Source organism: Mandrillus leucophaeus, unplaced genomic scaffold, assembly GCF_000951045.1.
Source record: "Mandrillus leucophaeus isolate KB7577 unplaced genomic scaffold, Mleu.le_1.0 Scaffold110, whole genome shotgun sequence".
Classification (NCBI taxonomy): Eukaryota; Metazoa; Chordata; class Mammalia; order Primates; family Cercopithecidae; genus Mandrillus; species Mandrillus leucophaeus.
The window spans coordinates 2,192,810-2,209,834 of NW_012099210.1; the positions used below are offsets into that span (position 1 = coordinate 2,192,810).

General features: G+C 34.0%; 1 protein-coding gene and 1 long non-coding RNA gene across 2 annotated transcripts in view; one reads left to right on the forward strand and one right to left on the reverse strand.

Annotated features, from left to right (window-relative positions):
* BAZ2B (bromodomain adjacent to zinc finger domain, 2B) overlaps positions 1-17,025 on the forward strand; it is a 423,086-nt gene that overhangs the window by 329,319 nt on the left and 76,742 nt on the right. Inside the window, exons 18-24 of the mRNA XM_011991581.1 lie at positions 1,981-2,073; positions 2,189-2,250; positions 6,150-6,215; positions 7,948-8,013; positions 9,438-9,482; positions 9,726-9,752; positions 10,999-11,064. Of these exons, the coding sequence (XP_011846971.1) occupies positions 1,981-2,073; positions 2,189-2,250; positions 6,150-6,215; positions 7,948-8,013; positions 9,438-9,482; positions 9,726-9,752; positions 10,999-11,064 (425 nt within the window). The remainder of the gene's footprint in view (positions 1-1,980; positions 2,074-2,188; positions 2,251-6,149; positions 6,216-7,947; positions 8,014-9,437; positions 9,483-9,725; positions 9,753-10,998; positions 11,065-17,025) is intronic.
* Positions 2,467-10,348, reverse strand: LOC105547829. Its single transcript, XR_001007283.1, has 3 exons — positions 10,289-10,348; positions 7,854-7,948; positions 2,467-2,705 (listed from the first exon to the last, which is right to left on the reverse strand). It is a non-coding gene; the product is annotated as an uncharacterized LOC105547829 (long non-coding RNA).

Here is a 17,025-nt window from a genome sequence, read left to right on the forward strand (position 1 = left end):
GGAGCCTTAATTATTTTACGTGTAAGTGGGGCAATAATGTTGATCTTATAAAGTAGCTGTGAACATTAAACAAGGTGATATAAATTTAACACAACAGGCCGGGCGCAGTGGCTCACGCCTGTAATCCCAGCACTTTGGGAGGCCGAGGCGGGTGAATCACGAGGTCAGGAGATCAAGACCATCCTGGCTAACACGGTGAAACCCCATCTCTACTAAAAATACAAACAATTAGCTGGGTGTGGTGGCGGGCGCCTGTAGTCCCAGCTACTCGGGAGGCTGAGGCAGGAGAATGGCTTAAACCCAGGAGGCAGAGCTTGCAGTGAGCCAAGATCGTGCCACTGCACTCCAGCCTGGGCGACAGAGCAAGACGCTTTCAAAAAAAGAAAGAAAGAAAAAGAAAATTTATCACAACGGTACCTGCAATCAATAAATGGTGGAAATTTTTAAGAGCTCAAGTGATTCACGTGTTAGCAATTGTATTCATTGTCAATGAACATAATTTAGGTTTCTTTGTTCAGTGGCTACAAAATTTATAACAATGTCTAATACAAAGTGATGCTTTCTAAAATGATGATATGATCAACATTATACACCACTTTTAGCGTTAGAAGTATTCAGACCAAGTTTACCAGCGGAAGAAAGCAAGGATATTGCATGGTTTCTTTGTCTGTTATACCCTTTGCCACAATAATGCTCGGTAACAACCCCCAAACCTTAGTAGCATACAACACTTTCTTAATCACTTGTGCAGATGGAATCAGCTGGAAATTAGCTAGGCAGCTTTGCTTATCTTGGCTGGGCTTATTCACATTTGTGGGGTCAACTGGCTCCCTGTGTCCCAATCTTCCAATAGCCTAGTCCCCAAATCATATCTTCAGTCATGGACAAAGCACAAGAACAAAAGCAGAAAGAATATAACTAAACTTTCAAGCTCTGTTTTCATCACAACTGCTAACAGCCTCTTAACCATGGAAAATCACATGGTTGACTTCAGAATCAAGGGACAGGAAAATATATTCCACCTCTTGATGGGAATTGCTCCAAAGTCACATTACAAATGGCACGAATAAAAGGAGGAGTGAAGAATTGGAGCCATTAATTTTGTTCATCTACCATAGTTTCATACATGTGTCCTTGAAGATAATAAGAACTAGTTTGTCTTTAAAAGTCATTGAAATTCTGCATTCTTTTCATTTAGGAGATTTAGTCCCTCTCCGTCATAAATGAAAATACCACTGGATTCAGGAACTTAACCATTATAGCTAATTGAAATACTAAGTTTGGGTGGGAGGGGACTTTTATATTTGTTTTAATTGGAAGTCTTCCTTTTTTATATACGCTAGGACTGAAGCTACATTACAATTCTTAAAATACTAGCAGCTATTTTCCCACTAAGTGGGATTTACTTGAAATGTGAAAAAAAATGTACTTAAATAAGCCTCTCTGATAAAGATTAAAAGAAACCTCATTTTTATGTAGTCCTAGATATGGGATCATATTTGATGAAATAATTTGATTATTTCTGTTGGAATGAACACGACATTGTCTACCACACCACTCTCCTACTTGGTATCTGTCTGACCTTAGGCAATTTTCTTAAATATTATATCCTCGGCCGGGCACAGTGGCTCTCACCTGTAATCCCAGTCCTTTGGGAAGCCAAGGCAAGCAGATCACGACGTCAGGAGATCAAGACCATCCTAGTCAACATGGTGAAACCCCGTCTCTACTAAAAATACAAAAATCAGCTGGGTGTGGTGGTGCGTGCCTGTAATCCCAGCTACTTGGGAGGCTGAGGCAGGAGAATGGCTCGAACCCAGGAGGCGGAGATTACAGTGAGCCGAGATCGCGCCACTGCACTCCAGCCTGACCACAGGCTTTATTATATCCTTTATGATGATGCCATTTTCACACAGTTACTGTTTTAGGTTAGTAGTTACACAAAGTTGTTAATATTCTTTGAAATTTTGTGTTTTTCAGAAATAGCCAGGCAAGCAGCACAAATAAAGCTTTTGAGAAAACTTCAAAAGCAGGAACAGGCTCGAGTTGCTAAAGAAGCCAAAAAACAACAAGGTGAGTGATTTAAATGATAACATAAACTCAAAGAGTCAGTACTGGGGAATTCATGAGAGGTTTCTTTTCTTCATTCCCTTTTTGATGATATCTATCCTTTGGCTTCTTGTTGTAGCAATAATGGCTGCTGAGGAGAAGCGAAAGCAAAAAGAACAGATAAAGATTATGAAACAGCAGGTATGTGTATGTATTGGAACTGACTTTTAAAATATGGGACTTATTTTGAGGATTTGTTAATAATGTACATTATTTTTTATTTCTTAAATAACTGTATTTCACATTAATGTTTGTGTCTTATTTAGAAAACTACTATCTTCTCTTAATTAAAATTTTACCTGTTTAATAAAGTATTCTACTTCCAAGTGTTTAAAGAAATGATTACCAAACAGTAAATTTGTGTAAGTACTTTAATATCCTTGTAGACTTTGTATAAGTTGATATCTTGAACAATTTTCAGAATTTTTAAATTAATATATCAGTCAATGAAGTATATTACCCGAATGTTCAAATTTTAATAAAGCCTGTTGTTCTTAAACATGTAAAATATTAGTAGAAAATTAAATTTAAGTTATACAAAATAAGATTTGCCTTCGTTGCTTCTGAATGCTTTCAGGGTTACTTAAAAGTTGCCACTGCAAAAAAAAAAAAAAAATGAGAGCATTATTTTAGCAAATCCAGAGTTCTCTGTCTTGTATCTACAATATTTCTCCCCGTGTGGTTTTCAAAATTAAGTTTAGGTAAGAGAAGTAATTTTTAAATTTTCATAGATAAAAATTAAGTGAGAAGGTATTCAGCTTCATTTAAGATGAGAATGTGTAAACTACTCTCCCATCTCCTCATATTCATGGTAACATTAAAGCAGAAAGGAAATGGGAGAAAGTACTATTCTTTTAAAAATGTTAGGAAGCAAGTAGTTATTTCTGAGAATGAAATGAAATCAATTATGTTACTATATAAATACCTGCTAAATAAGGGGCTTGGGTTGGATTTGATGTGATTATCTCTAAGGTTTCTTCCAGTATTAACTAAAGCAATATGACTAGAAAAGTTGCTATAGAGTTGGGATTTAGGATTTGAGTTTGTAGTCAGGCAGCCTACGGTTAAATATGGGCTCTGCTACTTAATAATTTTGTGATCTTAGATGAATGACTTAACCCTTAAGTCTTTATTTCTTCCATCGTAAAAGAAGTTAATTGCAATATCTGAATAAATGAGATAATGAACGTAAAGTGCCTACTGCAGTGACCGGCAACAAAACACATGCTCAACTTTTTAAAAATAAATATAAAACATCCAACTACACAGTATACTCTTTTACCACCATAATTTAAAGTAGCAGTTGTAAACTTGAATTCCATCCTTAGTTTGTTAATTGTGACTGCTAGACATTGTAAGATTGACCTGAAATAGGCTAATGAATGCATTTGTTAAAATATATTTACTAAAGAGTATATATGAAAAAATAAGTTCATATTTCATTTTTAAGTGAAATACTGTTGTTTCTGTTATACTTTTATTTAAAAAGTTTTATAGCTTATTCTATTTCCTAATGGCTGGAGACTCATTAGATCCCATCAGTACTTTAAATTCAGCTTTATGATCTTAAAGTCTTACAGTAGCTACAACCTAAATCCACATGGTCTTTGCTACTCATTGAAAAAGCATTGAGCTCCAAAGTTTCCAGCAACATTAATGCAAATGAACTGGTCTTAATATTTATCAAGATATTTATCTGAGGCCAATCTCAGAATACCATCTCATTTATTTGATTCAACAAAGTGAATCGAAGTATAGAGTAATTCTACTCATACTATCTGTTATATAGGGTCTATTTTAAAGTCAGCATTTGATCTAGAATAAAATAGGGTATGTGTTTTCATCCTTGGGATGATTTTTTCCACCTAGTAGACCAAAATATCACCAGGCAGTCCTTAAGACAGTTTTCTGGAAGATTTCAGAAACATTATTACAAAGCAGGAGGCACACAGGCATTGGGATCTGACCAGGACTCTGTATTACTACGTATTGGACTTCAGACAAAATATTTACTTGCTGAGAACCTCAGTTTTCTCTTATATAAAAAGAAGATAATTTAAGCTTCTATGATTTTTTAATGATTGATAAGATATTAAATGTAAAGTGACCAGCTCAGTGGTTGAGTACCCAACATTGTAAAGTTAACCTGTATTATAGTAATTTACCATGTTTATCTTATCTACATGCTAATGATAACACTACCAAATATATATGGATATATATAAAAGTCACTTGAATAGTTAAGATAAAGCTTTAGATTGTGTATGTCAGCCCCAAGATTCCCTGCCTATCTGTGCTTAAGAGAACAATGAATGACTTTTGCTGACTTGAAAACATAGCACCTTATAATGTTATAATTGACAAGAGCAGGAAAGTTAGATCAAGAGTATACTTTTCTCAGATATCAAGTTCTAATTCAAATAAATACTGCAAATATGGATCAAATGCAATCTTTTCTAAGACTTGGAAATTAAACAAAAGATACACTTTGGGGTTTTGGGTTTTATTTTTTGTTTTGTTTTTCTTTGTTTTGTTATTTGTTTTTTTAGACAGAGTCTCCCTCTGTTGCCCAGGCTGGAATTTCAGTGGCATGATCTCTGCTCACTGCAGCCTCCGCCTCCGGGATTCCAGCAGTTCTCCTGCCTCAGCCTGCCAGGTAGCTGGGATTATAGGCATGCACCACTACACCCGGCTAATTTTTTGCATTTTTAGTAGAGACAGGATTTCACCACCTAGCACTGTTCATTTCTCGAACTCCTGACCTCAGGTGATCTGCCCACCTCGGCCTCTCAGAGTGCTAGGATTACAGGTGTGAGCCACAGTGCCCGGCCCACTTTGAGGTTTTTATTTTTGACAGCCTACAATTAATACTCAGTACCAAGATACGATCACCAAAATCAAAGAATGTGATCAGTCTTGTGAAATCAGAACAGTAATCCCTAAAATTTCATCATCCTGCAGTAGACTCCTGCAGGGAATCAATAACATCAGTGTACATAAAACAATTAAAATGTATATCAAAGTATAGCTTCAATAAGTACAACTAGCATCTGGAGATAGGAGCAGGCATTGTGAAATACAGGTGTATAAAATGTGTTGGCCCTGGAAATTCTAGGATAAGTACAGTTTTCAATTAAGAAACTTTGAATTTTCTTTTTTAACTTGTATTTATTCTCATCAGTGCCAATTTGGGACTTCTGAATGGATTAAAGAACATGAAATTTCTAAGAATGTTTTATAGAATATGAGATAATTAATATGAGATAATTTTTTAAATTAAAATGTAAATTTTTGTCAAAATTTATATGATCACTAAGTTATAAAACATATCCAATAATCAGGTTATTAAATTTAGACAATGTGTACCCCAATTATGTCCTACAAATAATTTCCTGGAATGTTAAATTATAATTAATTAATTTTAAAATAATGTTACAGGTTATTTCTGAAATGGGCTAATTGTGATAATTATAAGCAATGTTATATTGTCATGCTATTCAACATGTGAAATAAATTTTAGAATGGAAATTATTGTTAATAATGTTACAATTGTGTCACTGTATACTTTTTAAAGCATTTTATTTAATCATGACAAATGAGAAAGGGCAAACACCTCTCCCTATTTTACACAAGAATAGTTATTATTTGCTCAAGACCATTCAATAAATGACTGTAATCCAGAACTGGCTATATGTTTTCTGACTGCTGATACATGATTTTTCTACTATTAAGTCCTATATTTATTTCAAGTTAAGTATTATTTGTAATTGCAAATATTTATAAAGATCTTCAGGCTATATAGTTTAATCAGCTTGCTTCACTGAGTTTCTGTTTATTTAGCATTTGCATTTTACAAATTATGAGAAACTTTATCAAATCATATTAGTTTCAGACATGAAAATATATATGATTTTATACTAAATAATTAAATTTTTATGTCCCGCGTTTGGTAATTTTGTACTTATATTTTTATTATTTGATTCTGCTCAAATACTCTTTACTCAGTTTATTATCTCAAGTTATCATAACTTTTCCTACAGGAAAAAATTAAGAGAATACAGCAAATCAGAATGGAAAAAGAACTTCGAGCTCAGCAAATTCTAGAGGTAGAATTCTTAAATTTAACATAATTAAAGTAATATAGCCATATATTTTTAAGTCTGCAAAAATAAAGATTTTACATGCATGTTTTCTCACGTTTGTCAGATACTCTCTTTAAACATTCTGCATAGAATAAAACTTTATCTGAGCCTTATTTAGCAAGCTAATCTAATCCCAACAATAAAGATATACAAAATGAGACAAAAGAAACAGGAAAACTTCTGAGCAGTCAATGGAGTTGTCATAAAGTTCATGCGCTAAAATGTTTTACTTTTATAAAAGTAAACAACAAAAGAAAAATCATTAGGGCTGATAGTCTGATATTTGCTTTTAGTTTAGAAACAAATGTTTACAGAAGTAAACATTTCAAAAGTAAAAATAAATTTTAAATGTACAAAGTTTTATCAGATTGTTTTTCTAATTTCTAGCATATCCCTCTTCCCTGCAAGGCTAATTAGAATAGAGATAGAGGGGACATCTGTTGGCAACAGCAAAACTAATAGGCAAAAGATAGCAAGGAAAAAATACAGGGAAACGTCAGCTAGCACATATAGGAACTGAAAAGCCTAGCAACAGCCTGTAATCTTTTATTTGAATAGCAAGCAATTTTCAAAACCTTAATAGCCCAAAGGCATTACTCTTTGGAGCTGTGCAGTATGACTGATGTTCAAAATAATTGCCCTGAGTCATCAAGAATACGCCAAATTAGACACAGTACACAGTACACAGGCATAGTGGTGTCTAAGCAGGCACGTCTCAAAATTATTTGCATCTGAAATAGTGAAAATAAACTTCATGTTTAAAATTATTACAACTTCTCCACCATTCCGGAAACTGCTGCCTTATAGAGCAGTTTATTCCCTGAGGGCTCCAGATAACTGAGGTTTTCTCTGTTACAGTTTTATTCCTTCTAGAAATACACACATATTTTCCTACCCATTTCAAATTAATTTTAAAAACCAGAAATTGAAAATATTATTTTAAAGTAAACTGACAATAACTGCTAGGTAGTTATGAAACTTCTACACAGTTCATGATTTTAAGATTATGAAGCTTATGTTTGATAAATAGCATGATCTTAATAGTCAGATTGTGACTCATGAAAGATAAGATTACAAGTTTTCATTCTATTAAAAAAAAAAAAAACACTTGAACTTAACCACACTATACAGAGATGGGGAAAATCAGACCTAATATGCTTAACTTAAAAGATATAATCCAATAATGAATTTCTTTATCTCAAATTTTTAAGATTTAAAAGTAAATTTTAAATAAAGTTAACATGTTCATTCTCAAATATTACTAATTCTTGAAATAATTTTTATTTATCAATTAAAATCTATTCTGTTTTCTAAATGTTTTACAGTGATTATGTTTTACTTTTAAAATCAGAAAAACAATAAATGACATAAAATCATTTTTCTGTGATTAAATTTTAAAGTAAAAGAACATAAACACTCAATTATTTCAGACTTTTAACAGAGCTTGAAGAAGAAAAGCTGTCATATTCTTATGAATCTAAGAAATTTTTGTGTATTCTAATGCTAACCTATAAATTAGAAACACAATTATTACATTAAACATAATGTTAACTGGGGGGAAATCTGTAATTGTCTCCATATATGTTACATATTGTTTCGTACCTTGTGAGACATGTAGCTTCATTTCAAGTCTGACATTATTTGCAAGTTGTAGTGGTGCTGTTGCATGACTTTGAGACCTGTTTTGCATGCACAGGCTAAAAAGAAAAAGAAGGAAGAAGCAGCAAATGCCAAATTATTGGAGGCCGAGAAACGAATAAAGGTTAGTTTAGATGAGAATCAGAGCTTTTACTTTTGAAAAATAAAAACTGTATGTTATACTGGCATCAATTATATGAAACAATATGTCTTCAAAATGACTATCTGAATATATGTTTAGCAGATACAGCATGTGTATAATGTATGTTTTTATTTGTATGTATACTGTATGTGTATTTTTATTTTATTATGCAGGGTTTTTTTGTAATGCTTTGAGCTCTTTAGGAGACATCAAATCAGAAATGCAAATTGTTGCTTAATACCTGTATGTAGTTTTGCTAAATAAGAATGACTCCCCCAAAAAAACTGTTTTGTGTGTTGTTTATGTTTATGTTTAGCCATAGACTAGATATGGTATAGGTATGTTTATTTTTGTGTCTCAGTCTGATTCTCCCCTTTATAACTTTTTCTTTGTTAATATTCAGCAACTGTTTTATCTATTAAAAATGAAAAGCCTACAGAAACGAAAGCCAAACCTCATCAACTGTTATTTACCAATAACAAAATTAGCTGTTTTTAATTATTTTAACTTCAAGTATTTGGGGGTGTTTTGTTCTGATTTCCTGGCATGGAGTATAAGAGAGATGTCCCCTTCCTCCCCTCCCCCACCCTGCCATCCACCAGTAACTGAATACTGAAAGGGGGTAGCTGGGTGAACCTACTGGTACTGGAAAGAGCCACCACAGTTATACTTTGTAAAGCCAGGAACTGTTTATCTTTTCTACATAGACTCTCTTACTTTATTTTTTAAATTTCTACCTTTTCATGTTTGCCATTAATATTAATTTCACCATATTTTACCTTTATGAAAATAATGAGATTGGTGACGTTCCTTGAATGGTTTGCCTTACGTCCCATCCCCTTGGAATGGTGCCCTGAATCATAGGTGGACATGAAAATTTCACACTGGTTGCCTAGTTTTTATCACTTTAATTCATATGTAGTGTATAGAAATGAAAAACATGATGTTAATTATAGAGTATATTTGAGAGTTCATATTCAGAATGGAGAGAGTTCTAATTGGCTAGATTTGAGGGTTGCACCATAATGTATCACACTGATTAAAAAATACATGTGTGGGTTATATCTGATAGACTCTGACCATCTAGCTAGTTAGTTCAATGAATGTGCCATTGAAATGTGCAGTTAGATCAGTCATTCATTAAATTTTAAGTAAAAATGACTGCTGAAGAAAGATCCTTGCTACCATATTTGCTATGTTATACACTTTGTATGTAAGTATTTGTTGGGTAGAAGCATACAAAATCAAATTGACATTTTATAAGTAAAAAATTATTGAATATTGGCCATTTCATATGGTTCAACCTAATGGAAGACTATAGAATCTCAGAAAAGGAACTTTTAACAATTTTAGCATGTTCTAAATCTTCTCTAAAAATCATGTATTAAAAGTTTCTTATTTTTAAGGAAAAAGAAATGAGAAGACAACAAGCTGTTCTTCTGAAACATCAGGTCTGTAATGTATAGTTATACAACTGTTGAATGTACATTTTATACCATTGCTTAAACCTATTTGGGGGAAAATCTTCAAAATATTTTCTTTAAAATTTCTGATATAATTTCTGCTTAAGTTTTTCCTTCAACCTACAGTTTATTGCCTTGCTTTGGTATTGGTGTCTTTTTGGGGGGTTGAAAAATTGGTTTTATGACTCTGTGATTTCTGTTTCATAATGTTGTGCCAACTCTTTCTACCAGGAGTTGGAGAGGCATAGACTAGATATGGTATGGGTATGTTTATTTTTGTACATCTAACACCGCATTGTGATTTGGTTGTGATATGGTTGTCATAGCAATGCATAAAGTGTAGCACTGGCTGCTGTCATATTACATACTGCTGCATGGCTTACAGCACAGTGCATTGCATACATCTGCTTGTCTGTCTATAAAGAAGTATGATGCATCTCCAAGATTTTACACTGAATTGTACAAGCCTTAAATAAGGCTGCTGTCTAAAAATTTACATTACTGATGTCACAAAGAAAGTTGGATCACTATACAATTAGGTATAATTATGACCAATATTCTCCCATCATTCTAGATGCAAAACTGCCATTGCATACAGTGGGAATTTTGAGTTTGCTTGATGAGAGAATATGAAATATATTCTGGTTTCATAGACAAATTTTAGAAATAATTTTGGAAATATCCCTTTGGAGAAACCAAATATGCTTAAACAAAAAAATCGATTAGATATTATAAATATGTGATTTTTTTATTTTAAAAGTAAAGTGAGATTATCAAATTAAACCAGTGCTTACCTTATTTTCATACTGTGCCTTTAAGATTCCACCTGTTAGCCCATGGTGCAGCTTTTGTGGCTTTAAATAGTGTATCAGGTGGCAGACATCAGTAAATAGGAATATCCCATTTCACTGGTGTTGTATGTGAAACAAGACTAGTTTAACTAAATTGGTATAAAAGCCTTAAAAAATCTTTAATTTGTTGGTGGCTTATTGGATTTACAAAATGATTTTGTAGTTGAAATAAAATAACCAACTCTAAAATCATGAAGTTAAAGTGACTATAAATCAATTTCTTCCTGATCTAAAATTTTAAGAACAACACAACCTTTGGTTTAATTGGCCATAGTATTTGTGGTTTTTCTAATAGCAGATGTAAGGTAACTGACCTGTTCCAGCCAACCATTATGCTTTTCGTTCTGCCAGCTTTTGAAGGAGCATCACAACTGACCATAAGTAAATCTTGTATGCTTCTGTTTACACTGTCTCCATGTTCATTGCTTTACCTTTTTGCTTTTGATTGTTCTTGTATTTGCTTTCTAAACCTAAACTAAAACATGCACAGACTGGCCATTCTTGTCTTATATTTAGTATTTACTGTGACTTGTCTATAAATGCTAAACATGCTATACTGAGTTTTTGTTTTGTTTTTGTTTTTGTTTTTCCATTGGAAAATCAAACTGTTAATTGTGGTTGAGTTATTTTCCACATTTTATCTGGCCTAATAGGAACGAGAGCGAAGGCGACAGCACATGATGCTTATGAAAGCTATGGAGGCTCGTAAAAAAGCAGAAGTAAGTGTATCTTTCTACAAAAATATTACCTTATAAAGTAACACTTTTTCCTAAGGCATTGGCTCTTCTAAATATAAATTTTTCAGAATATAGGTTTGTTGTGATTTACTGGCTTTCATATGCAAACCAGAAATTTAGAGAGAGCAACTGAGTGTTAGAACATAAAAGAATGTAGGAAGAGTTCCAATGTATGTGTTAGTTTTCCTGGCTAAGATTTTAATTGTCTTTTTTTAGTGTAGTAAATGACATTGGTTTAGATAAAGGTAGCTATTTATTACACCAGAGTTTCACAAAACTAGTATTACAGCATGCCTAGACAAGTCCTGTATGTCGTAATTCAAACACAAATCATTCCGACCATGGATTCCTGCCCTAAGAATTATTCTTTAGTATTCTCTATGTAAAATTAGGCCTAAGTACTTTTCTTGAAGTAACTTTTAACAGATAATTCAGAATAAGAAAATTATTGCAGTACATCAGAATGAGCTTATTTGGAGTTTAATGGAAATCACATAAAGGTTAAAATAGATATATGTTACAAAGGAATAACATTCTGTATTAAAACAGTTGAATAGAGTCATTATAACTGGGGTTTTGGAGGTTGAAAGACACAGATTCCCCTGCTGGTTCTGCCACCAATTTGCTTTACATTTTCAAGCCATTTCTTTAAAATTGAGATGATACGTACCTCCTAGGATTATGGGATTATCGAGTGAGATAAGCATTTAATAAGTGAGAATTAATGAAAATGATACTGTTTGATCTAGAAGTAGGGAGGCCTGTATTTCAGTATTTTGGTCTCAGCTCTAGCTTAAATTAGCAATATAGATTTTTGGTGTGTAGAGAAAATAAGTGTATTGTTTTGGAACCTGTGCACAGTAGCCAGATTATCTGAATTTGAATTCCGATTTCATTACTTTCCAGCTATATGCCCTTGGGCATGTTATTTAACTTCTCTGTGATTCATTTCATCTATAAAATGAAGATAATACTAATTTCTGTTTCGTAGGACCGAAGAGATGATTAAATGGATATGTGTCTCTGTGTGTGTAAAGTTCTAAGAACAGTGCCTGGCACCACATAGTACCTAACCATTGACACTACATATGTATAGAATGGGCCTAGCAAGGTGCATCCCAGGTTGCGAACTACTGACACAGATTACCTCTTAGCAGAGACTTAACATAGCATGTAACATATATTACAGCAATCACTTTCTGTGACTTTTCCTAAAGGTTATGGAAGTTTTACTCCAACACTTTTCCTGCTGTCTTTTTTTCCCTAACCTTTTGATTACCCAGGCTTATTGACACCCATTATACCTAACATAATAATTGAATATATACATCTGTGCATGGAAATATAACCATAATCTCTGAAAAATGACAGTCACGGAAAGAGAGAGGTAACGTATTCCAGGAATTGGCAGGGCTGCTCTGTATTCCATTATGGAAACAGTACAGTGAAGGGAAGAGTAGGGAAGGGGACTAATTAAAAGCCTGAACACTAAATCTAATTCGCTCAATCTGGAGAGATGGAAATGGAGGGAGCAATTAGTAATTCAGGAAAAAGACCTAGAAAATTCCTCAAGAGACAAGTTCTTCCCTACCAATTGTGGGTTTTGTTTTTTTGGGTTTTTTTTTCTGTTTGTTTGTTTTCTGTTTTTTGTTTTTTTATAAGAAGGAATAAAAAGAACCAGGGCTTGCCATTCTGGTTTTTCTTGGCAGGGAGGAAAGCTAACCAAAATAATCCAAAACGTTATCTTCAGGCATACTAGGATTCATTAGAAGAGAAGATCCTGTAAAATAGTAAGAATGAGATCATCTGAGAGAGGGAATATCCAGGTGAAAGAGGCACCCCAAAGGCCTCAAAGACATGAACCCTCCCGCTGGTTTTTCATATTAGCCCACTAGGGCCTGGGGAGAGTGGGGGAAGCTGCTGCAGAGAGGTGAGGAAGATCTGGGTTGAATGGAGGGTGATAGCCACAGGATAAATAAAGCTGATTAAAATTAGATACTCTAAGAATCCATCAAAGCTCAAGAGCACCTCTCAAGAGGAAAAGGATATACTCTTGACTAAATAGAGTGAATCTGCTACAGTTCTTCCAATAAAACTGAGAAAGAGATTCCAGATACCTGGTACAGCTCTTCCTCTCCTAACTACCTTTGTCCTGAGCAAAAAGAAGTGGAAGCAGAATACAGAATACTCACCCACAAATCTGAAGTACTTGTAAGTCTAAAATCAGGTAGCAGATAGAGAAGAGCTGCAGGAAAATTAACCCACCTACATTGGAACAATACAAGTTGTGAATAGGGCTGGACATATTAAGCATAAGTACTTTGAAAAGAAATGGTAAGGCAACTGTGTTAAAATATTGAACCAAAATAAAGCCAATAAATGCATATGTACATAAATTAATTACTTAAATTCTAATGGCTGAAAGAGTGAGCCTGGTTTCTCGATTCTCATTATTGCTATCCTCAGCACTCCCTATACATTCTCTACAGAGCAGCTAAAGTGATCTTTTCAAAAAGTAAACCAGATCATATCCTGACACTATCCAGGGGACTCTCATTGCAATTACAACAAAGTTCAAACTCCTCACCATGGCATTTTCCCACTGACCTCTGCCTCTCACTCCAGTTTTACTTCATACAGTTTGTCCCTTATGCACCATATTCTGGTCATTTTTGTCTTGTTATTATTCCTGAATGAATGGTCTGTGCTATTGCTGTTTTTCCACCAAATATTCAGATGGTTCCTATTTGTTGTTCAATCATCAATCAAATGTTAACTTTTCAAAAAGGCCTTGCCAGCAGGAGAGTCGCTTGAACCTGAGAGGCGGAGGTTGCAGTGAGCCGAGATTGCACCATTGCACTCCAGCCTGGGCAACAAGAGCAAAACTCCATCTCAAAAAAAAAAAAAAAAAAAAAGACCTTCCCAGAAACCTAATTTTGCTTTATCTTACACCCCACACCATTCACTCATCTTATTGTTTGTGGGCTAGTTCCTCCCAGAATATAAGATCTATGAGAACAGGACTCTTGTCTGTCTATGCCATTGTATTGCCAGTGCCTCAGTTAGAACCAAGTAAATAGGAGGTGCCTAGAAAATTGTAAATGAATGAATGGATAGGGTAAAATTAAAGTGATTGTGGCAGAACTAAAAAATCAAATTAAGTACAAAACAATCATTAAATTTTGAGTATATTATTATGTTTTCTATGTAATTCTCTTTGTATGATAGAAAACTCTTTTTATTTTATTTTTCTCCAGATGGTGTTCTTTTGTTACAGTCAAACACTCAAGGAACTATTATTTAACAATGCAATAACATATGCCACAAATAATCCTCAATCAGAATGTTTCAGAAAATTTCGTAGATAAAATTGAGTTCTTAAAATGTTATTGGCCAGGTGCAGTGGCTCACACCTATAATCCCAGCACTTCTGGGAGGCTGAGGCAGGAGGATCACCTGAGGTCGGGAGTTCGAGACCAGCCTGATGGAGTAGTGAAACTCCCTCTCTACTAAAAAATACACACAAAACAAATGAGCCAGGCCTGGTGACACACACCTGTAATCCCAGCTACTCAGGAGGTTGAGGCAGGAGAATCACTTGAACCTGGGAGGCAGAGGTTGCTATGAGCAGAGATCATACCACTGCACTCCAGTCTGGGTGACAGAGTGAGACTGTCTTTAAAAAAAAAAAAAAGTTATCATCTGCCATAGACCCATGAACAGGACTCATGGACTGGGTAATTTTATCAGTCATTTTGATTTTGAATTGTGTTCCTCTAATGTGGGGGTCCCCGGGGTTTCCGACCAGTACCTCCACCTGAGCCGGATGCCAGAGCCTTACCTCCTCCCAGATCAGTGGCAGGATCAGATTCTCATAGAAGTGTGAACTCTATTGTGAACTGCACATGCGAGGGATCTAGGTTGCATGCTCCTAATGAGAATCTAACGATGATCTGAGGTGGAACAGTTTCATCCTGAAACCATCCTCCCCACCACCCCACCCCTGTGTCTGTGGAAAAATTGTCTTCCATGAAACTGGTCTCTGGTGCCAAAAAGGTTGGGGACCACTGCTCTAATGAGTGGTGCCCATAGATCTGTGATCAACTGTTAATCTTTCAAACTACTAGTATGTGCCCAAGATTAAATTAGATACTGTGGGAAAAACAAAATATTCAAGATGCAGTAATCATATCAGAGAGATAAAATGAACAGTATAAGTGGTTAGGCAATAAAAGACCTATTTTTAACAACGATCAAAACTTTCGCCCAGTCTTTTACATAAACCTCAGTATTAACAAAGCATTCCTATATGTACTTGCCCATTTCCTCATTATTACTTAACATGCACAAGATGTAACTCATGGAATGTCAACAATGGGCACATTGTGGCTTTATATTCTGCCACCCATTACCTCCTGATAGCCCAAATCTGTAATAATTTTCTGTTATTACCTATTTAAAGAACAAACTTTATTATAAAATGAAGGCCAAATGATACTTAGGCAAGAACAGTTCAAAATTCTGAATTGGCTTGTGCATAACCCTGATTATAAATATTCATACCTTTAAATCTTTAATTATTCTATTGTAAAGAAAGAAAACTAGGATTAAAATGAAAATGTTATGAATAGTGTTTAATGAGTGATGAAGTTTAAAAAACAAATTGATTTCACCATGTTGATTAAAAATCTCCTATATTACCTGAAATTATTCGAAGAAACTCCCCACACCTATCAAAGGAGGTAACAAAAACACCACTTGTGTGATTCTTTGTGTACACTACACTGATCTTTTGGATTTAGTACTACTTTAGTATATTTTTCACTAAAAAGCTCTCAAATTTCTCTTGGTTTTCTAGTTGTGAAATCTAATTTTTATAGTTTTTCCATTACACAAATTTATAATTAGTAAAAAAATTCTCAGATTTATATAAATTATCTCCTTATTATATTAACATTAAAGGGCCATTAGTATATCATCATAGTTCATAAATATTTTCATAATGTAAGAAATAGTCTTTAGCCTCATGAATACAAAAAGCTTATTTTCTAATATAATTTAATATGAAATACATCTGCTTTCATTATTACTAATCCCTAGAAACAAGGTTGGTTTAAGCAACATGAGAAAGTAACATTTAACTCAAAATCTTCAGTTTCCATTATGAAAACTTCAAACTATACCAGTCACAAATTTATAATCAATTCACTCATATTAACTAAATAATCAACCATAGTAATTTTAACACAATCTTCTGCATGTCTCCCCAATGATCAATAAACTGCAAAAAGTTGTTAAACGTGTATCTATCACAGAGTGACTATGTCAGCACTTTAGGAGACAAAACCATAAAATGGAAGAAAGTTTCAGGTTTCAGAAGTCATGTAATAAACAATTAGAAAGCAGAAAAAAATGCATAATGATTCAACTAATAAAGAATATTTCATAATTATATATTTACACCAGTCATTATTTGGTAAAAACAAAAAAAGCAAAATTGCACATGTAGACAGTTTTTAAGCAAACACATTTTTAGTTGACAAAATAGTAAAGATACTTAAACAATACTTATGCAAATGTACTTTATTTCAATTTTAAAATTGTCTTTATAAACAAATATTAAATTATTCTACATAAACAATTTAACGTTTAGCACCATAGGAAAGATAAAAAATTTTTTTAAATTAAATTTAAAAAATTCAGGGGCTGGGTGTGGTGGCTCACACCTGTAATCCCAGCACTTTGGTAGGCCTAGGTGGGCAGATTGCCTGAGCTCAGGAGTTCAAGACCAGCCTAGGCAACACAGTGAAACCCCGTCTCTACTAAAATACGAAAAATTAGCCGGGCGTGACAGCGTGCACCTGTAGTCCCAGCTACTTGGGAGGCTGAAGCAGGAGAATTGCTTGAACCCAGGAGGCGGAGGTTGCAGTGAGCCAAGATTGC